The 23,805-nt window shown below is 47.5% G+C and overlaps 1 protein-coding gene across 1 annotated transcript in view; it reads right to left on the reverse strand.

The window, feature by feature from the left end:
* Positions 1–739: 739 nt before the first annotated feature.
* DDX11 (DEAD/H-box helicase 11) overlaps positions 740–23,805 on the reverse strand; it is a 30,719-nt gene continuing 7,653 nt past the window's right edge. The window contains 25 exon segments of the mRNA XM_087814475.1: positions 740–852; positions 933–1,087; positions 1,268–1,346; positions 1,667–1,751; positions 2,171–2,274; positions 2,277–2,432; positions 2,663–2,812; positions 3,750–3,853; positions 4,195–4,267; positions 6,963–7,075; positions 7,499–7,630; positions 7,793–7,904; positions 8,202–8,240; positions 9,788–9,855; positions 9,976–10,020; positions 10,911–10,990; positions 11,347–11,393; positions 12,372–12,524; positions 14,116–14,321; positions 14,685–14,772; positions 14,992–15,099; positions 16,061–16,106; positions 21,897–22,054; positions 22,377–22,463; positions 22,986–23,234. Coding sequence (XP_087670601.1) covers positions 823–852; positions 933–1,087; positions 1,268–1,346; positions 1,667–1,751; positions 2,171–2,274; positions 2,277–2,432; positions 2,663–2,812; positions 3,750–3,853; positions 4,195–4,267; positions 6,963–7,075; positions 7,499–7,630; positions 7,793–7,904; positions 8,202–8,240; positions 9,788–9,855; positions 9,976–10,020; positions 10,911–10,990; positions 11,347–11,393; positions 12,372–12,524; positions 14,116–14,321; positions 14,685–14,772; positions 14,992–15,099; positions 16,061–16,106; positions 21,897–22,054; positions 22,377–22,463; positions 22,986–23,234 — 2,667 coding nt within the window. The 3' untranslated portion in view covers positions 740–822.

Below are 23,805 nucleotides of genomic sequence, written 5' to 3' on the forward strand. Positions count from 1 at the left end.
TTTCACACAGGAAAAAAGTCTCATGATAGACACAGAGTAGCTAAAAATAGTCATGCTGAGAGCCTAATGGTCCTTGGTGTAATTGCTGATGTCAGGGGAAGAGGTGTCTTGGAGTTTGCTCAAGTAGCTGAGAGGAGGAAAGGTGCCACTGATTTGAAGGACCTGGAACCAATCCAGGGAGTAAGAATGCTGTGGAAGGCTGTGGACAGGTTAAGGACCAGCCCTGAAGTAAAGAAGTGAGGCCAGCAGGTGGGGGAGCAGTGCACAGGACATTTCTCTCAGTTCTAAATGACTTCAGTGCCTGATTTGCCATAGATGGTGCTTAATCCCCAGATGGCAGTGGGTTGAAGTAACCAGAAGCCAGAGGGCAGAAGAGCCCTGGACACCAGGGGGCTAGAAATGGGGAATGTTCTTAATTTTGAGGAAAGGGTAGAGGCCTAGAACAGCTAATTTTAGCTAGAAAGGGGAAAGGAGAAAAGGTAGAGGCAAGAGAGGCCTGCTCCATCTCACCTCTGAGAAAGTAGATGCTGAGAAATGAGCACAGGCAAGGATGCTACAGTGGAAGGTGCAGCTTCCACAGCCACTCGGGAAAGCTGGCCAGGAAACGGCAGGGAGCTTAACTGGGCAGTGGTGAACAGGAAGCGAGATTCAATTCCAGGGAGGGGAAATACCCTGAGATGGGCCTGAGGATGGCCAGGATCCACTGGTTGTTCAGGATCAACCTAATTTTAGCCTACTGGCTTCTGCACCTATTCCTGGATCCTGGCAGCCCAGTGATTCCAGAAGGAGGCTGGTCTGCACTCCAGACAGGTGTGGCCGTCCTCAGGAAAGGCCAGACTTCTCGTGATGAAACTGGGGAGACGGAAAGACAGTGAAACACTAGATGGGGTCTTGGTGGGAGTTCTTGGGGGGAAGGGAAAGGCAGGACTGACCTTCCGTAAAGCAGCAAAGGCAGGGCCAAAGGTAGCTTTGACCTCCACACGGTCTCGGATCCAGGCTGGCAGCTTTGCCAGGACAGGTGGACGGGCATACCGCTGGTCCAGGAGCACTATGCTGGCAAAGTCCTTCTGGTGCCTGATGGCCCTGCCTGGATGAGCACAAGTTGGGGCTCTGATTAAACCTACCTTCCCGATAGCGTATTTCTATTGTGTCCTTTCCCAGCCCTCAGACTGGAGAGGTGGCATGTAAAATCCCATCCTGTGACCTCACTCTTCACCCATCCCTCCCCAACTGTTCATCCTGATAGCTAGGACTCATCCCTGCTTACCTATAGATTGGTTGACAGCCTTCATACATAGATTCTCCACCAAAGCCTTTCCTGGGGAGCCCTGACCTGGGGTTCGAGGCTGGGAAGGGCAAAGGAGATGACCTATCAGAACTGTTTCCTGCCTCCTGCCTCCTGCCTGCTGTTCTGAGAAAATGACACTGCCAGGCTTTGAGCAGGACCAGTCGGCTTCATGGGCACAATGCCAGCAGCTGATATAATGAATAATGTCAGGAGAAGCTCAAGAGGGTATGGAGGATGCTGCCATCCCTCTGGAGCAAACAGGAAACGTTGCCACATAGTAAGGGGCAATGGGGAAGTCACAGAGTACCTTAGCCCTAGAGGCCACAGAGCTCTCCCCCGCCCTCTCCCCTCATTCTCCAGAACCCTGGAGGTACTTACAAGGGTCTGATCCAGGTAGGCCATTTTCTCTTGGAGCTCTGGAGACTTGATGTTGGGGTAGGGCATGCCCACCATAACCACACACCTGGTGGGGAGGCACACAGGAGCCAAAGGCACCTGGGGTTTTCAAGGCCCAGGATGAAGGGCTGCGTCCTCACCCACATGTCACAGCTGCTGCATCTACCACTCCTGCTGTCCTCAAGCTGTGCTCTGTGGCTCTCCTCCCTCCCCACCTTACACCTACCACCTGGAAAGGGGTTTTTCAGCTAAGAGATCCAATCTAGGCCAAGGAATTGAGTCCTGATAGTTACTGCCTGCCTAATTTTCCAACTGGCCTCAAAGGGCCAAACCCAAAGCTGCCGAATCACTTCCCCATGCAGCTGACTGCGCAGTTAGCCCAGGTGCAGACTCAGATGGCAGCAGATTGCAGGGAGGCGGGCAGCTGCTTGAGGTGAGGAGTGAGCAGGGATCAGAGTCCTGGGAGATGGGAGGCCCACTGCTTACCGGCCGAGGTCGTCGGAGAAGTTGATGCCTTCACTCATCTTTCCTCCGACCACTGAGAGCAACAGGGCCCCTGTCACCATGCCTCCTGCCTGGCCATGGCACTGCGGGAACAGACCAAAGCTGGGACGCCATCCAAATGTTTTCGGATGCCAACCCACATGTCTGGACCCAAGGCCTGAGATCCACCTCTCACCTGAATGCACCTGGAATACTCTGTCAACACCTGTTCCACCTGGTTTGCTCTCTTGGGTTCCTGAAATACCTGAAAGTAAACAGATGTCTCCCAGAACAGGGTTTTAGGATGCCTGGTTCACGGGTCTGCCCCAGGCAGGAGAACTCTGTGGGCTTTGGGGACTCCTCTGGGCAGTGATCAGGGATTAGAAGTGGGAGAAGCCTCCATATGAAATGCCCAACCATCTGGTTTGATGTGCGTGAGAAATCCCAGGAGGAACTGTTCCCACAAGTGGAAGGTCCAACTGAGGGGTCACTCACCTTTTTCCTGACAGCCAGGCGGGCCAGCAGGCCACTCTTGTCCCAGTGGGCATGGACCTGGCGTTGGTACTCATAGGAGGGGAAGAAACAGATCACTCCTCCAGGGACCACATTGCACAAGTTACAGAGGATGCGACCTGTCTCTTCCATCTAAAGAGAGGAAGACAAGGGGCCCTCCATGGGGCAACTCCTGAAGCCACACCCAAAAAAAGGCTCCTACCTTAGGGCTCAGAACCAAGTAAAGACCCACAGGTGAGTGTGGTCAGGGAGGCCTATGGCCAGGTGGCGCCCCCTGGCTGGGAATCACAGATTGGAATGTGTCGCCCTCCCTACCAAGCACACCCAACTGACGCTCCAGGCCACTGGCAGCATCTGCCACATGGCAGTGCGAGCACACTGAGCTACACCTGTTACTGGTGTGTGCCGGGTGCTCCTTTCCCCAGCTCTCAATGTCCTGTGAGCAAATGGTCCTGTAAGCACCATCTATGACAAATTGGGCACTGAAAGCCCCAGGCGTGCCACTAGAGAAGTGCCCCCAGCACTTGTATCCCTGACAGGCAGGGCCCGATATAACCAAATGGCAAGAGAACCAAAGGAAATGGTTTCTCATGAGCTTCATCCTAAAGGGTTGACTGGAGGTGTCAAGAAAACTTTTTTCTAATCCACACCCAAGGACATGCCTTTCACTGATTTTAGAGGGAAGGAGGAGAGAGAGAGAGAAAAACATCAATTAATTGCCTCCCATATGTGCCCCTACCAGGATCGAACATACAACTTGGGTATGTGCCCTGACCAGGAATTGAATCCGCAACCCTTCAGTGCATGGGACGATGCCCCAACCAACTGAGCCACACCCACCAGGGCAAGAAAACTTACTTAGCAGCCTCAGGGGCAAGGGGTGTGGGGAAAGTCAGACCTTCCTGGATAAACATCTAGATACTGTTCATCCTGTGCCAGCTCTGTGTGGGAAGACCCAATACTAATTTTCACAACACTTAAACACTCAGGACTAGCCAGTGTCCCCACCCCAGAAATCTCTCTTCCACACTGGCAAAGGCAGTGCTGAGGCAGGCTGGCTGGTACGAACCATCTGAGGCAGCTCTCTTTTCAAGTATGTGAATTCCAGCTGCTGGTTGGAGGGCCCACTGCAGATGACGAGGGGCAGGATGTTGTCTGGAGGGATCACATGACCTAGGAAGAACCAGTGAGGGGCTTCAAACTGGAGCTGCAAGGCAGAGTCCAGAAAGAGCACTGCCCAACCCTTGCCTTCCAGACTAGGAGTAGCAATTTATAACATTCACCCACCCGTTTCCACAAAACAGCAATGCTCAGGCCTCTCATGTAGATGGAGGGGGCACAGAGTATGAGAACACAGAGATGGTGAGCTCACCAGACAGCTAGCAAAGGAAGAGACGCCTATCCCATGGTCTCCTCGGCCCCTTAGGCCTGATAACAGCATATGGCTTGATTATGACAACACAGGGCCATAATGTGACTATGTGGCCCTTTCCACCCTGGAAGTGGATCCTCACCACAGGAAAACTCCACCAGTCGCTCGGCTTCCACCCCAGCACATGCCAGCAGCTGCTCCCGAAAGTCAGATACCTGGAGACCACAACGTCAAGGCTCTATGACCTCCTGGAGGTCCAGGGACAGGGACCTCAGGTCTGAGCAGGCAGGGGTGTTGGCAGGGAGAGGAAGAGAGAAGCACTTGGAAAGAGAGAAGTCTGGGCAAGGAGGCAGCAAGTACATAAGAACAGAAAACAGGTAAAAGGAAAGGCTGATAATAAATTAGCAAAAAGGACAAACAATTTAATGACACCCAGTGTTGGCAGTCTCATTTAAACTATTTGTGGGAATAGCAAAGGAAATTAGGCAAATTTGGCACAGTGGTTGTTCAGCCCTGGTATGCAACACAATCACCAGTGGGAATTTAAAAAAATATATACAAATAAATAAATAAATACACACACACACGAGCGCGCGCAGCCAGGCCCCAGCCCAAACTATTGAATAAGAATCTCTAGGGAGAGGAGTATGTTTTTGTATTTTTAAAGAGCTCCATCCAGGTTTTTCACCTATCAAATTGGCAAATCCAAAAGTTTGATCACTGTGTGGAGAAATAGGCATTCTGATACATTGTTGGTGAGCTACAGAATAGTACTACTGCAGCCAGAGGGGGATCTGACAATTGAACAAATTAGATACATTTTGACTTTTTAACCCAGCAATCTCATATCTAGGAGTCTCTCCTGGAGATACAGCTCAACAAACCAAATGACACATATGCAAGGATATTTCTTGGGAAGTTATTTGTGAGGGCAAGACTGTCCTTCCAGAGGGACTGGTCAACTGAGCTATGCTGCATCCACCCAAAGAAAACTATGCAGCCAACAAAAGGATCCCTGTGTGCTGATATGGAGTGATCACCAGAACATGCTGGTAAATAGAAGCTGATTATGCCATCTTTGATGTAAGTAAGAAAGCAAAGGAAAAAAGAGTAAGTACATGCACCTGCTTATTTTGACAAAAAAATAAAACATGGATCAGTGGAAGGATAGCAGCGATAATACATGCTTACCTACGGAATGGGGAACAGGCTGGGAAGGGATGGAAGTGAGACTTTCTGATCCTTTTATACCATACAGATTTGACTTTTGAACCATACAGAGGTTTACATATTTAAAAAACAATTAAGTCAACAAAAAGGCAAACTCTAAAACTGAAGACAAACAGAAACAAAGGAAGCCTAGCTGTCTATCAAATTCACAACATAAGCTCACAGAAAAGCCTGATACCAAGTGGCTTCACATCCATGGTGACACATATCCTTAGCAGGATATACTCAAAGGAAAAAAAAAAAAAATGCAAAGAAAACTTTAATCAATAGGTTATTGTTAGAATATTGGTATTATATTTTTGACACTATTCTAAGTATATTGTGGGAGAGGGCAAATAACTATGTTAATATAAGAAACCAAAAGTTTAGCTCAAGAAAATGAGATACAGCACAAGGTTAAATAAATTGACTGATTCTGACTTAGGAATATCAATATGGACTCATGATGTCTGAAAACATACTTCCTAGGTCTGTACTAAAAAGGCCCATAAACATAATTACCTGGGAACACTGCACACACCCCAGCACCCAGATCTTGGTTTCTAATACACATCCCCAATAAAGGAAACTAGGGCACCTTGGAGAAATAAATGATTCCAGATCTGGGGCAAAGAAAGCATCAGGTGGCCTGGGGTGTTTTGTTCTGCCAGAAAGCAGCCTTCCAAGACTAAGAGGGCCACATCAAAGGGACCAGAGCCCGCAAGGGGGCTCCCACAGGCCACATTTGAGACAATCTGAGCATCAAGCCATAATGACTATAAATTATTTTAATACATGAATGAAAAAAACTACAAGTCTATACACATGAAAAAATGGAAAAATAATAAAGCTACAGGGGTGATCTAACAGGCAGCTGAGGTTGGGAACAGACTGCTTGAGGACGCTGAGTAGCTTTTCATGCAGTAAGTCCTGTTCTAGGACGTTTCCTAAGGAAAGAACCACTGTGCAGGGACTGGTTATATGACCCTTTATTGTTTTAGAAATCACCTAAAAACCTAACAAAAGAAGAGTGGTTACATAAAATATAATATATTCATGTAATAGGATAAAGTACAGCCAGAGTATGGCAGAATAAATGCTTATTTACTGACAAGAAAAAAATGGGCATGTCATTTCGTTGCTGAGTGAAAAAAAATAAATTGTAACAACATATACAGATAATACCATATTTTTGTTTTTAAAATATGTATGTTGTAAAAATTACACATATGAAGACTATTATAATGATATGCACCAACATGAATCTTTTGCTGGTAAAATTATGACCCTTTTTCCTGTTTTTACTCGTCTCTGCTTTCTACAATGGAAATATAGTACTTTTCTAAAAATATATTTAAATTTATAAAAGAGAGGGAAGGTTTTATCTGTGGTGGGCACAGGAGGGCATGGCACTAAGGTACCAGAGTGAGAAGAACAACCTCTAGAAGGACTTTCTCTGGAAAAGTATGATGCCACTGTATGGACACATGACACACAGGAGCAGTGGCAGTGCCCCATGTCCCCACAGCCTGAAAGGCCCAGGGTAGTGAGACAGTACAGCAATGCCACCTGGTGGACAATGCTTGGCCTGCTCAAGCCAACTCCTTTCTGATTTGGGAACCTAAGGCCTGATTGTTCACCCTTCCCTTGTCACTGTCCCATCCACACCCGGGCACAAGAGGCTGGGTCTGGTGTCCTTACCGGCTGCATGGTGCCCCCGGCAATGACCACTGCCCGGCATTCCTTCACCACCTGGGCAAAAGGCACAGCTGGATTCAGCAGCAAGAATTTCAGGCTGCTCTGACTGAGGCTGCCTGATAAAAAGACAAAAGACAAGGGGAGGCAAAGGGGACCTCCACCTGGGTCCATGTAGGAGGCACAAGAAATATCACTTTCTCTTTAAATTAAATCCCACTTAATCTCCGGGACAACCCTGAGGTAGACAGTACTATTAGTTCCCTTTTCGCATGAGGAAACTGGTCCAAGACACGCAGCTCGTAGGGGATGGAACCAAGACTCAAACCAGAGCTCGTTACCTTAGCCATTAGGCTACGTGGCTTCTCTCCCATCCTTGCCAGAAATGACCGACCATCCCATACATCTGCATCCCCCCTCACTACCCACACCGCCTGCCCAGGTCACCACCCTGTTTCCTCGTCCTGACCCAGGGAGGTGCCGGGACTGAAGCAAAGGCTCCTTTCATGCTCTGGCCTCCCAGCTCCAGGAGCGCGGATTACCTTGGCGGCTCAGGATGACCCTGCCGTCCTGGTTGGCAGTTGTGAGAGCTGCAAGGAAGCCTTCGATGTGCATCAGCGGGGAAGCAGGCCGTGGTGCCCTGGCCTCCCCCTCCTCCACAGGGGCTGTGGGAGCTACACAGAGCAGAAGGAAGAGTCTGGGACCACGGACAAGGCCAGCCAGAGGGCCTCCCTGCAGTTGGACTAAAGCAGTTTTCTGGGGAAGATGAGTCCATGCATGAGGGAGGAACATTCTCACCCAGGGCCTGCAGCCCAGCCCCCACCCTCCTGACTCACCTTCAGTAACCCCGGGCTGCAGGCTCTGTAGGAAGTGCTGGAACCCAGCCAGTCTGGGCTGCTCCTTGGGGGGCATAAGGACTGCCCCATACCTTTCTGTGAAGCCAAAGAGCTGAGCAGGAATGAGAACAACAATGACGAATGAAGGCAGCAGTAGCGAGGGAGTCCGGGGTGGACAAGAGGCTCCCCACTCTCATCTGCATCTCAACCAGCCCCTCCACCTCCACTGCCCCAACACCACACATTTTGGCAGCCTCTACCCACCCCAGCAAGGCTGCTCCACAGTGAAGGCAATGGAGATGAGAGTGACTCTGAGTTACCACAGGGCAGGAGAGAGAAAGGCAGTGTGAGGGCAGCAAGCAGGGGCGCTGCTGGACCCCACCTAGGCCCCAAGGAAGGGCAGCCGTACCTTTCTGCTGACCATGCTCTTCTCACAGTAGCGCCGCACCTGCAAAACCAAACCCACCGTAGGCACATGGAATACTCAATCAGGCTGGAAAACAAAGATAACCACTTTCCAAAACCCAGGGAGCATGAGTCACTACCACCTCCCAAGAAGCTCAAAGCCTCCTGAGGCCAACCATGTCACCCTCTGAGGTCACTCCTCCCCCACTGTTTCCACACCACATGGTACTCTCCCACGAGAGCCTCTGCCAGGCCCCGAGGTGGCCTCCTCACAAATAGGTATGCATGGCTCCAACCCTCCCAAAGGCATTCGGTGAGGGCTGTGTCCCCTCTGCTTTCCTTCATCATGATAGCACCTAAGCTAGACCTTTGAAGGATTAAGAGGGGGTTTTTTTAAGTCCTGTGAGCAAAGGCACAAAGGAGGTGAAGCCTGGGACTTGTTCAGGCAACAACTGGAGGGCAGTTGGCTGATGTGTAGCTTGGAATGCAAGGTGATGACTTTGGAGCCTCTAAAGAGTTCTGAAAAGAACGGTGTCTTTCCATTAAGATTCACTAGGCTGCAATTTGTAAAAGCCATTAGAAGGCAGAAAGAATGAAGTCAAGAAGACAAAGGAAAAAGCCTGAGCTGAAGTAGCAGCCATGGAAATGAAAAGGTGGGATAAATTCAACAGCTATTTCAGGCTATTGGGTCTGGCAACTGTTTGGATGAGGGACTCAATGGAAGAAAGGACTCAAAGATGACAGGACTGCCAGCCTGTTTGAAGGGGCTAATGGCAGTAACCATGACCAGTTAGGGGCAGGCTGGTTTGAAAAGGAAAGGCACGATGGGAAAAAAGCAGGGTCTTGAGTCTATGAGGCTGGGTCCCATGCCAGCTCTGCCATGCACCATTTGTTCATGTGTGGCCTGTGTGTGGTGTCCTCCTGAGGTGACCTTGTTGAGCCTTGGTTTCCTCTGCTCTAGAATGGTGATGGCACACCCTACCCTGGAGTCACAGAACCTGGTGCACCGCCTCAAACACAGTAATTGCTCTGTTACTGTTAGGAAACTAGAATCATAAGGCTGTGAGTCTAGCAACAGTGGCTGTACCCCACCTGGGAGAGCACCGAATACATAGGCCTGGAACAAGCAAGGACCTGAGGCTGCAATCACACAGCTGGAGCGGAAAGACAAGAATGGTTAAGCAGAGTGGCCCGCTGTGCCCTCCCTCACCTCAGCCTAACAGCAGGATAATGCTCACAAAATTATCCTCCTGCTCGGTCCAGCAGCCCAAGGCAGACTGCGCCCTAAGAAAGATGGAGCAGGGCAGAGGGCCGGGCGTCTCTAGTTGTGCTTACTAGGTACAAAGGAAGGCACCTTTTCTCCCTCATATCTATGACCCTTTGGCCCTAGTTGAGGATTTTTTTTACTGACACACTGCTTTTTTAAGGGTTAATGGCATGTCTGTGCTGTAGACCCTCAGCCCTCTGGACTACCTGAGGGCAGAAGGAATTTACTTTTTATTTCTTCCACAGTGTTAACATAGCGTTCTGCCCACACGTGGTGGTAAGGATAAGATGTGATGAGCTAATGTGAACAGGTAAAACCTCTACCTTGAACAGGTTGATGTTGTCGATCTGGCTCTGAAAGAGGAAGTCATTGATGGTCTTCAGCTCTGTCCCTAAGGGTAAACAAACAAGAGCCTTGGGGTCCTGCTCTGAAGACTGAAGGTTTGGGGTCCCAGAGGGAAGCTCAGAACTGGCTCAGACCAGCTCTGGGCCCATGAAGACCACCCTCTTACCTGTCTGTGAGAGGCTCTGTGTATTGGGATTTTGCTTAATGTTCCCTAAAAGAGAATTGAAACAGGTCAGGATGGTGGTCCTCTGGCCCACCATCTTCTCACACTCTACACTGTGCTAGTCAAGTAAGAACATTTGTATTTGAACAGACTTTTTGCTATTTTTAGAACCCCTAGACCCCCACTGAGGACAGGCGGTTGCAGGAAGCCCCAAAGTCTGACCCACATGTGTGATATGTAAACAAGAAAGATGGAGCAAGGCAGAGGGCTGGGCATGTCTAGTTGTGCTTACTAGGCCCAAGGCCTTGTGATTTCATTCTTTCCACACCTCCTCCAAGGAGGCAGGTACAGAGCAGCCACCCCATTCTGCACTGTGACAATGGCAAGGCAGAGATGGAAGCGAAGAGCACCAACATGAGACAAAACCCCTCCAGAACACACACACCCTGCCCGCCGCTGGCATTGTGGACTTCCACTTCTATGAAAGCCTTCAAAGAGATACCCGAGGAAAGAAAGAGGTTCTGCACAGAAAGCTGGAAAGACGAATGGGAACTGGAGCCAGCGGGTTCTAATTCCCTTCACTGCGCTCAGGAACCAGAGGCTCTCAGCTTTCATTCACTCATCTGTCACTGAGGGTCAGCATGCCCATGCTGCCTTCCTCACAGGAGAGCTCCAGTTGTTATCACTAGTCCATAAAATGTCATACAACTGCATTATATTATATTTTATATTTATTATAATATATTATTACCACCTCAGAACAGTGGCAAATAAACCAGGGTTCTAAAAAAAATCAATACAACTATGCTATAAAAAATGAGAATTTTCTGAATCAAAAGTCAAGACAATCTGAGGACACAGAAAACCCAGATGCCCTGATGGTGTCCAGAGAACCAAGTCCAGTGACCTGAGCTTAGGACAGGCACAGTGCTCCTTACCACCCAGCACAGTCACAAACTTCTCCAATAGGTACAGGATCTGTTTGATGTACATCAGGTTCTTGGCCTTCAAACGTTTCCTGAGGACAAACCAATGGGCAGCAAGTGGGGTTACTCCAGCACCTTCCCTTATAAGTGCCCCAAGCTGAGGCCTTTCTGTCTGGTGTCTTTCAAACTGGGTCATGAGCTACTAAACACTATGGAAAAGAGGCCAGCCACAGCCCAAGGTCTTCAGAGCCAGGCGCTGGGTCCTGAGCACCCCTGGCCTATGTGGGTGCACCCACGCCATGATGAACCAAGAGACAGCAACACGATGGGCCATTCTGCACGGTGCCCAGCCAGAGATGCCAACCCAAGTGCTTCCTCTCAGAGGCTGGCTTAGGGGTGCTGAGGCTGAGCAGGATTTTCCCTTCCCCCTCGAGAGGTAGTGTCTCACCTGTATCGTTCCATGTACTGGAGCAACTGGGAATGTGCTTGGCAGAGCTAGGGAGAGAAGAAATGGGCATGAAGGCAGACGAACTCTAGGCAAGTGGCCCAGGACTGTGCCAGGGACTTCTTAGATTGTGCCTAGAAAATGCCAATCCAGGACACACAGGAGGCAATCAGTGTGAGGAGAGTAGGGCTGATACAGACAAAAGGTGTGGGTTTTAAAGGCCCTTAGGCTGGTGAGACCTGACAGAGGGAAAGGAAGACAGGTTCTGCTGCAGTGTCTACTTTGTGCCAGGGGAAAAGCAAAAGGCTGAATCTGTCCCAGGCAGGGAGAGGTAATGAAGCTCCCTGCTAGTTTTCACTGGGGTTGGAAAAGACATGTTACCTACTAAGAGTGATAGTTCAAGGTAATCATCACATCCTGGCCTAAGGTCAACCCAGGCATTGGTCAATAGAGGCGGTGGGATGTCATGTGGGTTTCAGGGTCACAAACCAGGGGCCAAATCCCAGCTCCCCACTTACTAGCTGTGTGACCTTAGGCACTGCTTAAATCTCTCGAAATCTCTGAGTTCTCAATGTAAAATAGGAATACCAGCCCAGTGTAGAACAGGTGTGAAGATCAGATATACCTCCTACAGTGCATGGCACATAATAGGTAATAAATAGTTTTCAGAAATCTTGAGCATTCCTCAGTTAAATCCCCTCAAAGCAGTACCAATAATGACACCCAGCTACATGAGGACCCTGCTTCTGTCAAGCCATGATCATGGAGAAGCAGTTAGTAGCATCCTGGGCTAGAGGGGCTCAGAACACAGGCCAGTGACGATCAAGGGCACAAGCCCCTTTGCCTGAGCAGGATCCCACAGTTCTGAAATCCACTGGAAAGCAGAGTCACCTCTCATGAGGCCACTGCCTTGACGCAGTGCACCTCCACCAAGCTCTATCTCTGGAGGAATCCAAGGTCTAGCAGTTAGAGAAATGTCCCTTTGCCCCATGACAAGCCCTGGCCCAGGTAGGGAGAGGCCGACCTACCTGGGAACCGCTGACCTCTGTACTGTGGATGCCTGTGATGGTGTCGATCAGGTTGTGCGCCTCGTCGATGATCACTACCTGGCCCTGTAGCCGGATCCCTGCAGCCTGCCGGGTGGCCGTATGCAGCAGCATCTGATAGGGCAGCACCACCACCTGGAGGAGATGGTGGCCACGTGAGTGGTGATGGGAATCACTCCTACAGCATCTCCCAGCCTGCTCTAAGTTCGTGGTGTGAACAGTTTTATTTCCTGCCCAGAACAGGTGTAGAGAGAAAGCTGTAGTATTGTACTGTGCTTCTAGCAACAGACTCTTTCTTCAAAAGTTTTATGTGGAACGTCAAATATATGAAACAAAAGTGAAGCTGACCTGACTTCTGATTGAACCAAGGGCAGGGATGGGGGCCTGGGAGTGGACCCCTGCTGCTTAGCCTTGTCCATGCCCCCAAGGTAGCCCCTGAGGCACCTAGGTTTCCTCAAAACACTGAAAAACACTGGTGTACCAGAAGGTAGCCCAGGGTTCTGGTCCTGGAGCTGCCACTTCCCAGCTGTGTGATTCTAGGCAAGTCATTTATTTAACCTGTATGAGCCTCGTTTTCCTTATCTGTAAAATGTACTTGATAAACTCTAAAATAGGGTTAAGAAGTGGGGTTGGGGTAACAAAAATAAAAACACTCCATAAATCTTTTAGTGGCTCTGGTGCTATGACAACTTTCCAGTTAAAAGGATACTGATAAACAAAGTGAAGATCCAGAAAACTAGAAATTTAAGACCCAGATTTTACTATGGTTCCACTACTCACTTGCTGTGGAAATAGATAAACCACTTAACCTTTCTGGAACCCAGTGTCCCCAGGTGTAGAATATGGAAAGTATCTGCTTTAGCCAGTTCAATGGTATACCATAAAAGCAAAAATGAGACTTTGAAAAGTGCCTTAAGTCAAGGTCATGAAAACTTCAGGACCTCTTACTGCACTGGCAGTGTCTATAATGATAACCCTCCGCTGTGCGAACAGATCCTGGGAAGGGCACGAGAGCGCTGTGAGGCTGGGAGGGCTCCTGGATTTCTCTGAGTCCCACTCACAGGGGTCAGGGTAATAGACTGATGAGCAGTTAGTGCCAGGTAAAATTATTACTAACACAGTTCCCTGCGTCTTTTGAAACTGACATTAACCTTTTCTTGATTATATGGAATTCTCCACAAATAATATCCTATTTCCAAAAGTCACTCAAATGAAGGAAGTAGCAAGAAAACAGTTAAATCATACCCACCAAATAACAATGACATCATTTTTGACCTGTCAAACTGGCAGATTTTCTGTTTAAATAATACTCCACATGGCCAGGCCAGAAAACAGCCCTTTCAAATGCTGCAGTTAGGTGCACAGTTAGGATAGTCACTCTGAATTGCCACTTGGAAATAGATTTATGTTCTGTAGCGCCCTTACTCCATCCCTCTTGGTGTCTGTGGTCTCAACTAGGAATGCACACTCCTTCCTGGCTCTGACATGCTTGCTGTCCTCCTATAATGTCACAGTCCCTGCAGCCCAGAGCCACCAAGGGACCCGGGGCCTCCTGCAACCTTATGTACTAGGAGAGAGTAGGTTATGTGTCATCAGTGTGTAGTGTGTCAGTCAGTCCAACCATGGCCAGTGACATCTTCCCAAACTAAGAGGAGTAAGGAATTCCCTCATGGCCTAGGCTACAGTTACAGCCAAAAGCTACTGCCCAACCCTCCGTGGTCCTCACCTGGGCTGCTGGAATGGCAAACCGGCTCCCATAATAGGGACAGGCCCCAGCCTCCTTCCCCAGGGTCACCAACTGCTCAATGTCCTTCACTTCCAGCAGGACCTCGTCCTGGAGGAGCTGTAGCTGCTTGTAGTTGTAGAAGGGGCAGGCAGCCTTCTCCTGCCTTCTCCTCTTGGGCTCCTTGTCCTCGGCTCTGCTCTTGCTCTCTGTGGTGGCACCAGTACAGGGGTCAAAGGCAGAAAGAATGGTAACTGTCCTGTGGCCAGGAGCAGGCCTGTAAGGTCAAGTCTACAAAACCTTCCCATGAACTATTCTGGTCTCATCATAACATTCTAGTATTTTACTCTGTGTTCAAAGCCAGGGTCTCAGAATTAACAATAACCCAGAAAGCAAAAACACCTTCTCCCAAGGAGAGGATCTTTAGGAAGAAACCATCATTTCCACTAAGATACTGTCTGTATTTCCTGTGGCCCTGGTCCATGCCCCCTCCCACTCCCTCACTCCCAGTACTGCCCAAGGACACAGGATGGTCCCAGAGGCTCCTTTAGCTCAAGGGTACAGGTGGCTACCGTGTCTAGTCCTCTGCAATTCCACGCAGCGGTCGTTGATCAATTGCACAGAACCTAGGTTTTTCACGTCTTCGTTTATACAAAGATTCTAGAAAACAGAGGAGAAAGAGTTGAAGAAACAGTGCTGGCTAAATGACACAGCAGCCCACCAGGGCCTCCCAGCCCGGCCCTCCTCTGTTTCCTTCCAAAGGTCAGCAAGGCCAGGGAAGGGGCTATCCTCCCCCTTCTCAGCCTGCCTGGAAGAGGAAGACAAAGGTACAGGGGAGGGAGCAGATGGCACCTGGGCTGACGCCCTGCCTCTGTCTACCTGCCGAGAGCCGAGGGAGACGAGCCGGGTGTCCTTGCCAAAGGGGCTCTTCTGTACCTCGTGTACAAACTGGGCCAGCTGGGAGTGGGTCCGACTGCAGTAATAAATCTGCTCCGAGGAAAAGCAGGGGATTTCAGAAATGATAACATCCTCAAATATTCTCTGCACATCAAGGAATGCCATGGCCTGATGGGCTGAGTGAACGAGAGTGGCCACAAATACAGCAGCCTAAAGCAAGGTGACTCTGTCCCACAGATCTTAGCAAATACAGGGGCCAGTGCTTCCCCACCTCACCCTCACCCTCAACTCCTGAAGCTCAGGAGAATGCCCACAAGACAAGACTCCTCCCATCAGTCATGCTAAGCCTCTAACCCAACTGTTCTGGAGGGCTAGGCCATCTTAGGAGAGGTATTTCCCCGAGTGATGGCTCTTGACATGGAAAAGGTTCCTGAGATTCTGGGGACTGTGTATGGGGGGCTGTTCCACTACACCTCCCGAAGGGCATGCAGGATGGAGCTGGCAGTAAAGTAGAATACAGCAGAGCTGAACACTCTCTCTCCGTACTTCGCTAAGATTTAGAAGAGTGAGGAGAGGAAAAGAGAAAAATGGGGGGGGGGGGATCTAATTTCAAAAGAGAAAATAAAAGTCTTACATGAATGAAACCAAATGATCTGAATTTCAGAAGTGTTGGCTCCATATATGCCTCTTAGCTCTCCATGCAAATGAAAATATGAACAAAGGAGGAGCATGCCATCAGACATCTGAAGGGCAGAGAACTCTCACTCTGACCTGCCCTGGCCTTCCTCAACCCCTAATGCAAAGAGAAACCCAGGATCCTTGGCCCAGAACGGCTGCTCTTCGATGTCCTGGGGCGCATGAGCCCAGGCATCCCAGCCCAGCCTGCCAGGTGAGCTCCTAGAGATCAAGGTCTGGGTCTGGGGAGACACAGAGTCAGTGGGCTGGAGGCTCCTCCCCTACAGGACAGTGAGAAGCAGCTGGAGGGACTCTCACATGCTCCCCTGGAATGGAGAGCCTTGGACTCAAGAAAGCCCAGGACATGGTATCTTACCTTAGTTATATGTTCTTCCTCCAGATCATCCTCATCCTCATCTAATCTGAGAGAGAAAAAAACAAAACACACAAAAACATTCTTCTCAGGGAACTCAGGTCAACCAGAAACACACTTAGTGAGCATCTACTAAGTGCCAGCGACCAGCCCTAGACCTAAACAAATAAGAACGCAAGTGAGGATTGAGCCCTGAGCCAGGAGACAGACCCATCCCAGCAGCGAGGCTCCACCAAAGCAACAGGTGTCCACTTGCTCTCTTGGCCAGAGATGCTCCAGGCAAACACCAATGCCATCCTCCCACTGCCACTCGGGAGGGGACAGAAAGAGGACATGGTATTCCCAAAGCCTAGGGTCAATGTCTGACAGTCACTGAAGGCTACTCTCCCCTCACTGTGCAACCTCCAGCAAATGGGACTTCTCTCAGTTCCAAGAGAACTTTATCACCTCAGAGCCTGGGACATGCTGCTCTTTGCCCAGAAAGCGCTCTCCCCTCACTTCCTCCCTTTACCTAGCCAACTCCTACTCAACCTCCAGATCTCCGCATAAACATCACCTCCTCATAAACATCACCTCCTCCGGGCAGCCTTCCTCAATCTCCACTGGCAGGCTTGGCTGATCTGACACACTGCCTTGGTCCCTGCACCTATTCTTTGTGATACTCATCTCATTCAAAACCATTTCTTCTGTCTCCTCAACCACACTATCATGTCCACAGGCAGGACCTGGAGTGTCTTATTTCTGCAGAGCACCCCACCCCCTCCAGCCTGCACACAGCAGGAACTCCATGCACATTTCCTGAGTGAAGCCCCAACTGAGTGAATAAAAGACGCTGTCACTCATGACCAGATAAATCTCTTCTCCCCTCAGCACCTCAGTCTGCCCTTTCTAGGAATGAATGAGGAGCCCATTAGCACTAGGGACTGGTAAGTCAACCCTGCATTACTTGGCTGGATATTTAGTCAACATTATTAGTCTAAGCATCTTAGAAAACAAAAAACCCTTTTACAGATACACTCTACCTTGTGTATAAGGTAGGGCCATGATATGGATTTCTTTTTTGTTCACCTAGCAATTCAGTTTTTTAAAATAGCAGAAATCCTCATTGCCTTGGAATATCAGAAAAGGAGTTATTTATAGGGTCAGCTTCCTGTCAATAAAGAACTGTTCAGTCAGCTTTGACTGAAAGGCCTGGATTTAAATCACACACCACAGCCCTGGCCTATGTGGCTCAGTTAGTTGGGTGCTGTCCAGTGCACTGAAAGGCTGCCAGTTCGATTCCTAGTCAGGGCACATGCCCAGGTTTCAGGCTCAATCCCTAATAGGGGGTATGCAGGAGGCAGCCAATGGATGTTTCTCTCTCTCCCGGGAAAATTAAATAAATAAATCACATGCCACATAGTGCACAAACTCAAGAGGATCTCAGTGTGAGGCTGGATGTGTGAACAAATGAAGAACAAACACCTTGCATTCAGAATTGGTTGTGTCCTCAGAGAGGCTCATGCTCTCTCAAAATGGCAGGGCATCAGAAGCTATACAAGCTAACCTGCAGGGTTAATGGCTCTTGCCTGGTCCCTAAGGAGCACTTTGTTTTTTTAATTCCACAAACTCTACTTAAGTTCTTTATCTTGTTCACAAGGGGCTCTAGAGGAGAGGTAGAAGAGCAGACAAGCAACCTAGGAGGCAGAAAGAAAGGGTTTATGGAGCACTTGTTGCTCCTATCTCTCCCTGAGTGGGATGCATAAAGCAGTCTGGACATCTTAGCCCTGGGCAGGATCAGAAGTTTTTAGTGTGAATCCATGTTCTTAAACCTGGGCGTAAGGGCAGGCCACTGAGCACCAACAAAGAAAAACCCTGGACCAGATGGTTTTACTGGCAAATTCTACCAAATATTTAAAGGAAAAATTCCAATCCTCCTCAAGCGCTTCCAAAAAATCTAAGAGGAGGGAACATTCCCAAACTCATTTTATGAGACCAGCATCAGTCTGATACCAAAGCCAAATAAGGATACTACAAGAAAGAAAACTACAGGCCAATTTCCCTGATGAACACAGATGCAAAAATTCTCAACAAAATACAAGCAAACTGAGTTCAGCAATGTAAGGATCATACACTGTAATCAAGTGGAATTTAACCCTGGGATGCAAGGATGGTTCAACATAAGCAAATGAATAAATGTGATGTACCACATTAATACAATGAAAGATAAAAATCATGTGATCTCAACAGATGCAGAAAAAACATTTGACACAATTCAACATCCTTTCATGAAATAAACTCTCAACCAATTGGGTATAGAAGAAATGTACCTCAACATAATAAAGGCTATATATGACAAGTCCACAGTTATAACATCATACTCAATGGTTAAAGTTTGAAAGCTTTTCCTCTAAGATCATAAAGACAAGGATACTCACTTTCACAACTCCTACTGAACAGAGCAACCAGGTAATAAAAAGAAATAAAAGGCATCCAAATCAGCAAGGAAGAAGTAAAATTGTCTCTGTAAATGACATGACCTTATATATAGAAAACCCTAAAGATTCTAATAAAAAATCATTAGAACTAATAAACAAATTCAGTAAAGTTTCAGAATACATATCAATACATAATCAACATATAAAAATCAATTGCAGCTGGCTGGAGTGGCTCAGTTGGTTGGAGCATCATCCTGTAAACCAAAAGGTTGAGGGTTCAATTCCCGGTTCAATTGTGGACACACACCTGGGTTGCAAGTTCAATCCCCAGTTGGGACATGTATGGAACTGATCGATGTCTCTCTCTCTCACATCGATGTTTCTCTCTTTCTCCCTCTTCCTCTCTCTCTCCATCCCTCCCTCCCTTTAAGCAGGTCCTCGGGTGAGAATTAAAAAAAAAATTCAGTTGCATTTCTATACACTAATAAACTATCTGAAAAAGAAATGAAGAAACAAATCCCATTTACAATAGCATAAAAAACAATAAAATACTTAGGAATAAATTTAACTGAGGAGGTGAAAGATTTATATACTGAAAACTATAAGACATTGATGAAAAAACTGAAGAAGACACAAGTAAATGAAAAGATACCCTATGTTTATAGATTGGAAAAATTAATATTGCTAAAATGTCCAGACTACCCAAAGCCATCTATAGATTCAATACAATACCTATCAAGTTTCCAACGGCATTTTTACAGAAAGAGAGAAAACCATCCTAAAAATCGAATAGAACCACAAAAGACCCCAAATATCCAAAGCAATCCTGAGAAAGAACAAAGCTGGAGGCATCACATTACCTGATTTCAAACTGTATTACAAAGCTAGAATAATCACAACAGTATGGCACTGACATTAAAATGGACACACAGACCAATGCAACAGAAATGAGAACCCAGAAATAAACCTCTAATATATGGTCAACTAATATTTGACACAGGAGCCAAGAACACTCAATGGTGGTGGGAAAACTGGATATTCACATGCAAAACAATGAAACTGCACCCTTATCCTACACTATGATTAACTAGAAATGGATTAAAGACTTAAATGGAAGGCCTGAATGTGTTACACTCTAGAATAAAGCATAGGGGAGAAGCTCTGATGTTAAATTCATTTTGGCAGTGATTTTTTTGGACGTGACACCAAAAATATAAGCAACAAAAGCAAATACAAACAAGTGGGACTACACTGAACTAAAAACCTTTCGCACACTTCTCTTTTGTTTATATAAAGTGCTAATTTTAAAATATTTCTGTAACTAATTGGATTGCAAAAATATATAAATTAATTAAAATAAAATAAAAAGCTTCTTCACAGCAAAAGAAACAACCAACAAAATAAAAAGGCAACCTCCAGAATTGGAGAAAACATTTGTAAACCAAAAATCTGATAAAGTCTTAATATAAAAAAAAATAGAAGAAACTCCTGTAACTCAATAGCAAAAAAAAAAAAATAATCCAATTAAAAAATAGACGAAGGACTTAAATGGACATTTTCCCAAAAAAGATATATACAAATGGCCAGCAGGTACATGAAAAGATGCTCAACGTCACTAGTCATTAAGGAAACACAAATCAGTTACAATGAGATACCACCTCACACCTGTTTAGAATGACTATTATCAAAAGACAAGAAATAACATGTATTGCTGAGGATGTCAAAAAAGGAAACTCTTGTGCACTATGGTGGGAATATAAACTGGTGCAGCCACTATGGAAAACAGTATGGCAATTCCTCAAAAAATTAAAAATGAAACTATGATATCATCTAACAATTTCGCTTCTGGATATATAACTGAAGGCAAAGAAATCACTGTCTCAAAGAGATATCTGCACCACCATGTTCACTGCAGCATTATTTAAAATAGCCAAGACATGGAAACAACTCAGTGTTTGTTGACAAATGAATGAATGAAGAAAATATGATAAACATACACAGTGGAATATTTATCAGCCATAGGAGAAAAAAAGGAAATCCTGACATTTGCAACAATATAGAAGAAACTTGAGAGTACTATGCTAAGAGAAATAAGTCAGCTAGAGAAAGACAAATGCTGTATGATCTCATATGTGGTATCTCAAAAACCAAACTCACAGAAACAGAGTAGACTGGTGGTAACTGGGGGGCAGAGGGGAGATGAAGGTGGTCAAAGGGTATAAACTTCCAGTTACAAGATGAAAAGTTCTGGAGGTCTCATGTACAGTATGGTAACTGTAATTAACAGTGTACTGTATACTTAAAAGTTGCTGAGAGATCTTAAAAGTTCTCACCACACACACAAAAAATGGAACCTATGTTAGGTGACAGATGTGTTAACTAGCTTTATGGTGATCATTTTGCAATATATACATATTTCAAATCATCAAATTGTGCACCTTAAGCTTACACAATGCTATGTGAATTATATCTCAGTAAAGATGGGGGCAGAAGTGAGGGCGGTTGGGATGCAGGGTGTCTGGAAGTGGCTCTTTCTCATCCTTCAGGCCTCGGCTCAAACATCACCTCCTCAGAGGGTCTTTTCTGACTTTTCCACCTGGAGATGCAACCCCCACACCCCACCCACTTTACTGTTTTACTGCCCTCATAGGTAGATGTACTTTCAAATAAGGGCTGTTTTCACACGTATTGTCTGTCTCCCTCCGCTAAACGCAAGCTCTCTGAGGGCAGGGGCCATGTCTGTCTTGTTCAGCGCAACATCCATAGCATCTGGAAATGTGCCACACCCAGAGCAGACACCCAAAGGGCACGTGTGAAGCTAAAGCATGAATGGAAAAGGAGGGTCTCACGAGGGGCAGTGTGGTCCGGAAATGGGCCTAGTTGTTATCTGTGTGTTCTAGTTCACCCCTATGTTATAGCCTGTAAGCCAGAAACCTATAAACCTGGACCAACAGAAGCCTTATAGTGACAAGAACAACAGCTAAGGATACCTTGATGGTTTAGGTCACAAACCTTACTCAATGTGGTTTGATACTTAAGAGCCTGAAATCTAGAACTGGCAGGGGGCGTTTAAGGCTCAGCTCCCCGCTGCCTGGCCTTGTGGCCTTGGCCAAGGCATCATACCTTGCTGGGCCACAGCTTCCTCGGCTGTAAAGGGAAGACACAAATACTGTTGTGAGAACGGAGTTCACACACGTGCAGCTAGTGCCTGAAAGAGAGGGAGGGCTGGCTATCGCTGTCATTAGCACTATGCATCCTGAGGAGGAGCCTGGCTGGCTGAGAGAAAAGAGGCAGTGGCTGGCACTCCATCCCTTCAGATGGCCTGAGAGAGACAAGGAAGCCTGCCGCTTTCTGGGCACAAGGAAGGAGCTGCCTCCCACGAAGACTGAGCAGGGTGGTGGGTGGGGCAGAAGCGCTCTTACCCATTACCGGTTCCTTTCTCCTCATCACTCTCGTACTCAGAGAGGACCAGTTCCTCCTCCCCAGGTGCCAGCTGCTCTAGCGGCCTGGCCTCTGCTCCTGCTGCCAGTATGTCCCTGCTGAGGCGGAGGAGACGCTCGGTCTCTTCTTCTTCCTGTCTCTGTACGGGAGCATCGCAGGTGGGGAAAGAGAACAATCTCAGTAGTGGTGCCCCCACCTCCTCAACAGTCAGCCTCAGTGTGGCCGTCCCCAAGGACAACACACACACATGCCATTAACTCAGGCCTTGCTGTTTTACTGGTATCAATACCCCAGATATTATCAACACCCCAGGTATCATTACCTCGGCACAAGTTCCCAACCACTGGGTGTTAAGAACTTAGCCTATGGGGGTCAGGGAGAGGTGTCTGAGGTCCTGGCCACTCACCCAAAGGAGCTACACCTTGAGGCCCTGAGCAGCCACTCCCGGAGATGACACTCACCTCACGCTTGGCTGCATACTTTAGCTGTGTATTGTGACGGAGCTGCTGCAGGCGTTCTTCTCGCTTCTTCCTCCTGATCTGCTCCTTCTAAAGGGCAAAGAAAGCATAAAGGAGACTCCTGCAGGAAGCCCCAAACCAGGCCTTTCTTACAGAGTTTGGGGCTGCTCAGCCTAGTGCCTTTTCACACAGGGCAGTTCTTCCCTGGCCAGCACTCATCCCCAGACCCAGAACCTTGCCAAGTGCCAGCCTCACTGCTCACTGCAGGAAGTCTGTATACCCCCTGCCAAAGCCCCACTCTCAATCAAATGCATTCCTGAATTGAGTTTGTAGCCATGAAACCATGTTGCCAATGGCAACAGCAAGGTAGGTTCCTTTCCCAGGTGGGTTATGGATGAGAACTGCCAAACCCTGTCTAGAGAAGGTCTGTTGGACAGCAGCTTAAAAAAGACAGTAAGGGTGCAGCACCAATGACTCGAGAACACTGCCAGGAAGCTAAGAGGCACTGCAAAGGCAAAGAACACAGATATCTAAATCTCAGAATCAAGCCAAAATAATCACCGAAGTGCTGTTTCCTAGACTACTCCTACTTCTTGTTACCTGGGATCTCACCTTTAGTCGGTCCACCAGGTCCCTTTCTTCTTTCTTCTGGACAAACTGAGTAACCCAGTCAGGTTCTCCAGCAGGCCGCAGGGCGTCGGGGGTCTCTTGACAGGAGGATGAAATAAGTGGGGGCTGGTCCTTCCCATTACTTGAGGGGACAGCTCCAGTTTCAAGGAGACGCGCTTCCTCTTGATGTTTCTTCTGTTCAAAGTCACGGAGCCAGGAAAGGGCCCCACAGATAAGACTTAAAGATTTTCCCTATAGGAAAAAAAATGTTTTCAGAAATAGAGAACAAAAAACCCAAGCTTCCCAAAAGGCCTTCTCCATTTGACTGAAGCTTCAAGGAAGGTCTGACTTTAAATATTAGAGGGTGCCAGAAGACCAGCCTGGGGAAGGAAGGGAAGGAAATTAGCATGACAATAGCTAGGAAATGTAGGACAGAAGAAGTAGAAATGAAGCTCTTTGCTTAATTATACAGCTCACTGTTGAGAATTCAAACTGGCTTATCAGGTTACACATAACTACTGTAAGTTAGCATAATTAGAAGTGAGAAATTAGAAAAATAGCCCCCAAAAGAATTAAGGCAAAAAATGAGGCACATGAAATGTCACCCATGTGCTAAGGAGGAGCCACACCTGCCTCTGCCTTTAAAGCAACCAGTGTGCAGGCAGAACATGACCAGTCCCATGAGTCCCAGTGTTCAAAATTTTGTTGAAGCAAACCACTTGTTCTCAAGAACACAATTCTTGATCTAAAGACCAGAATTCTCCCTGTGGGTCCATGTTATAGGATGAATCATGTCCCCCCAAAATCCATATGTCAAAGTCCC

The sequence above is a fragment of the Miniopterus natalensis genome, chromosome 2 (genome assembly GCF_054644295.1).
Source record: "Miniopterus natalensis isolate mMinNat1 chromosome 2, mMinNat1.hap1, whole genome shotgun sequence".
Lineage (NCBI taxonomy): Eukaryota > Metazoa > Chordata > Mammalia > Chiroptera > Miniopteridae > Miniopterus > Miniopterus natalensis.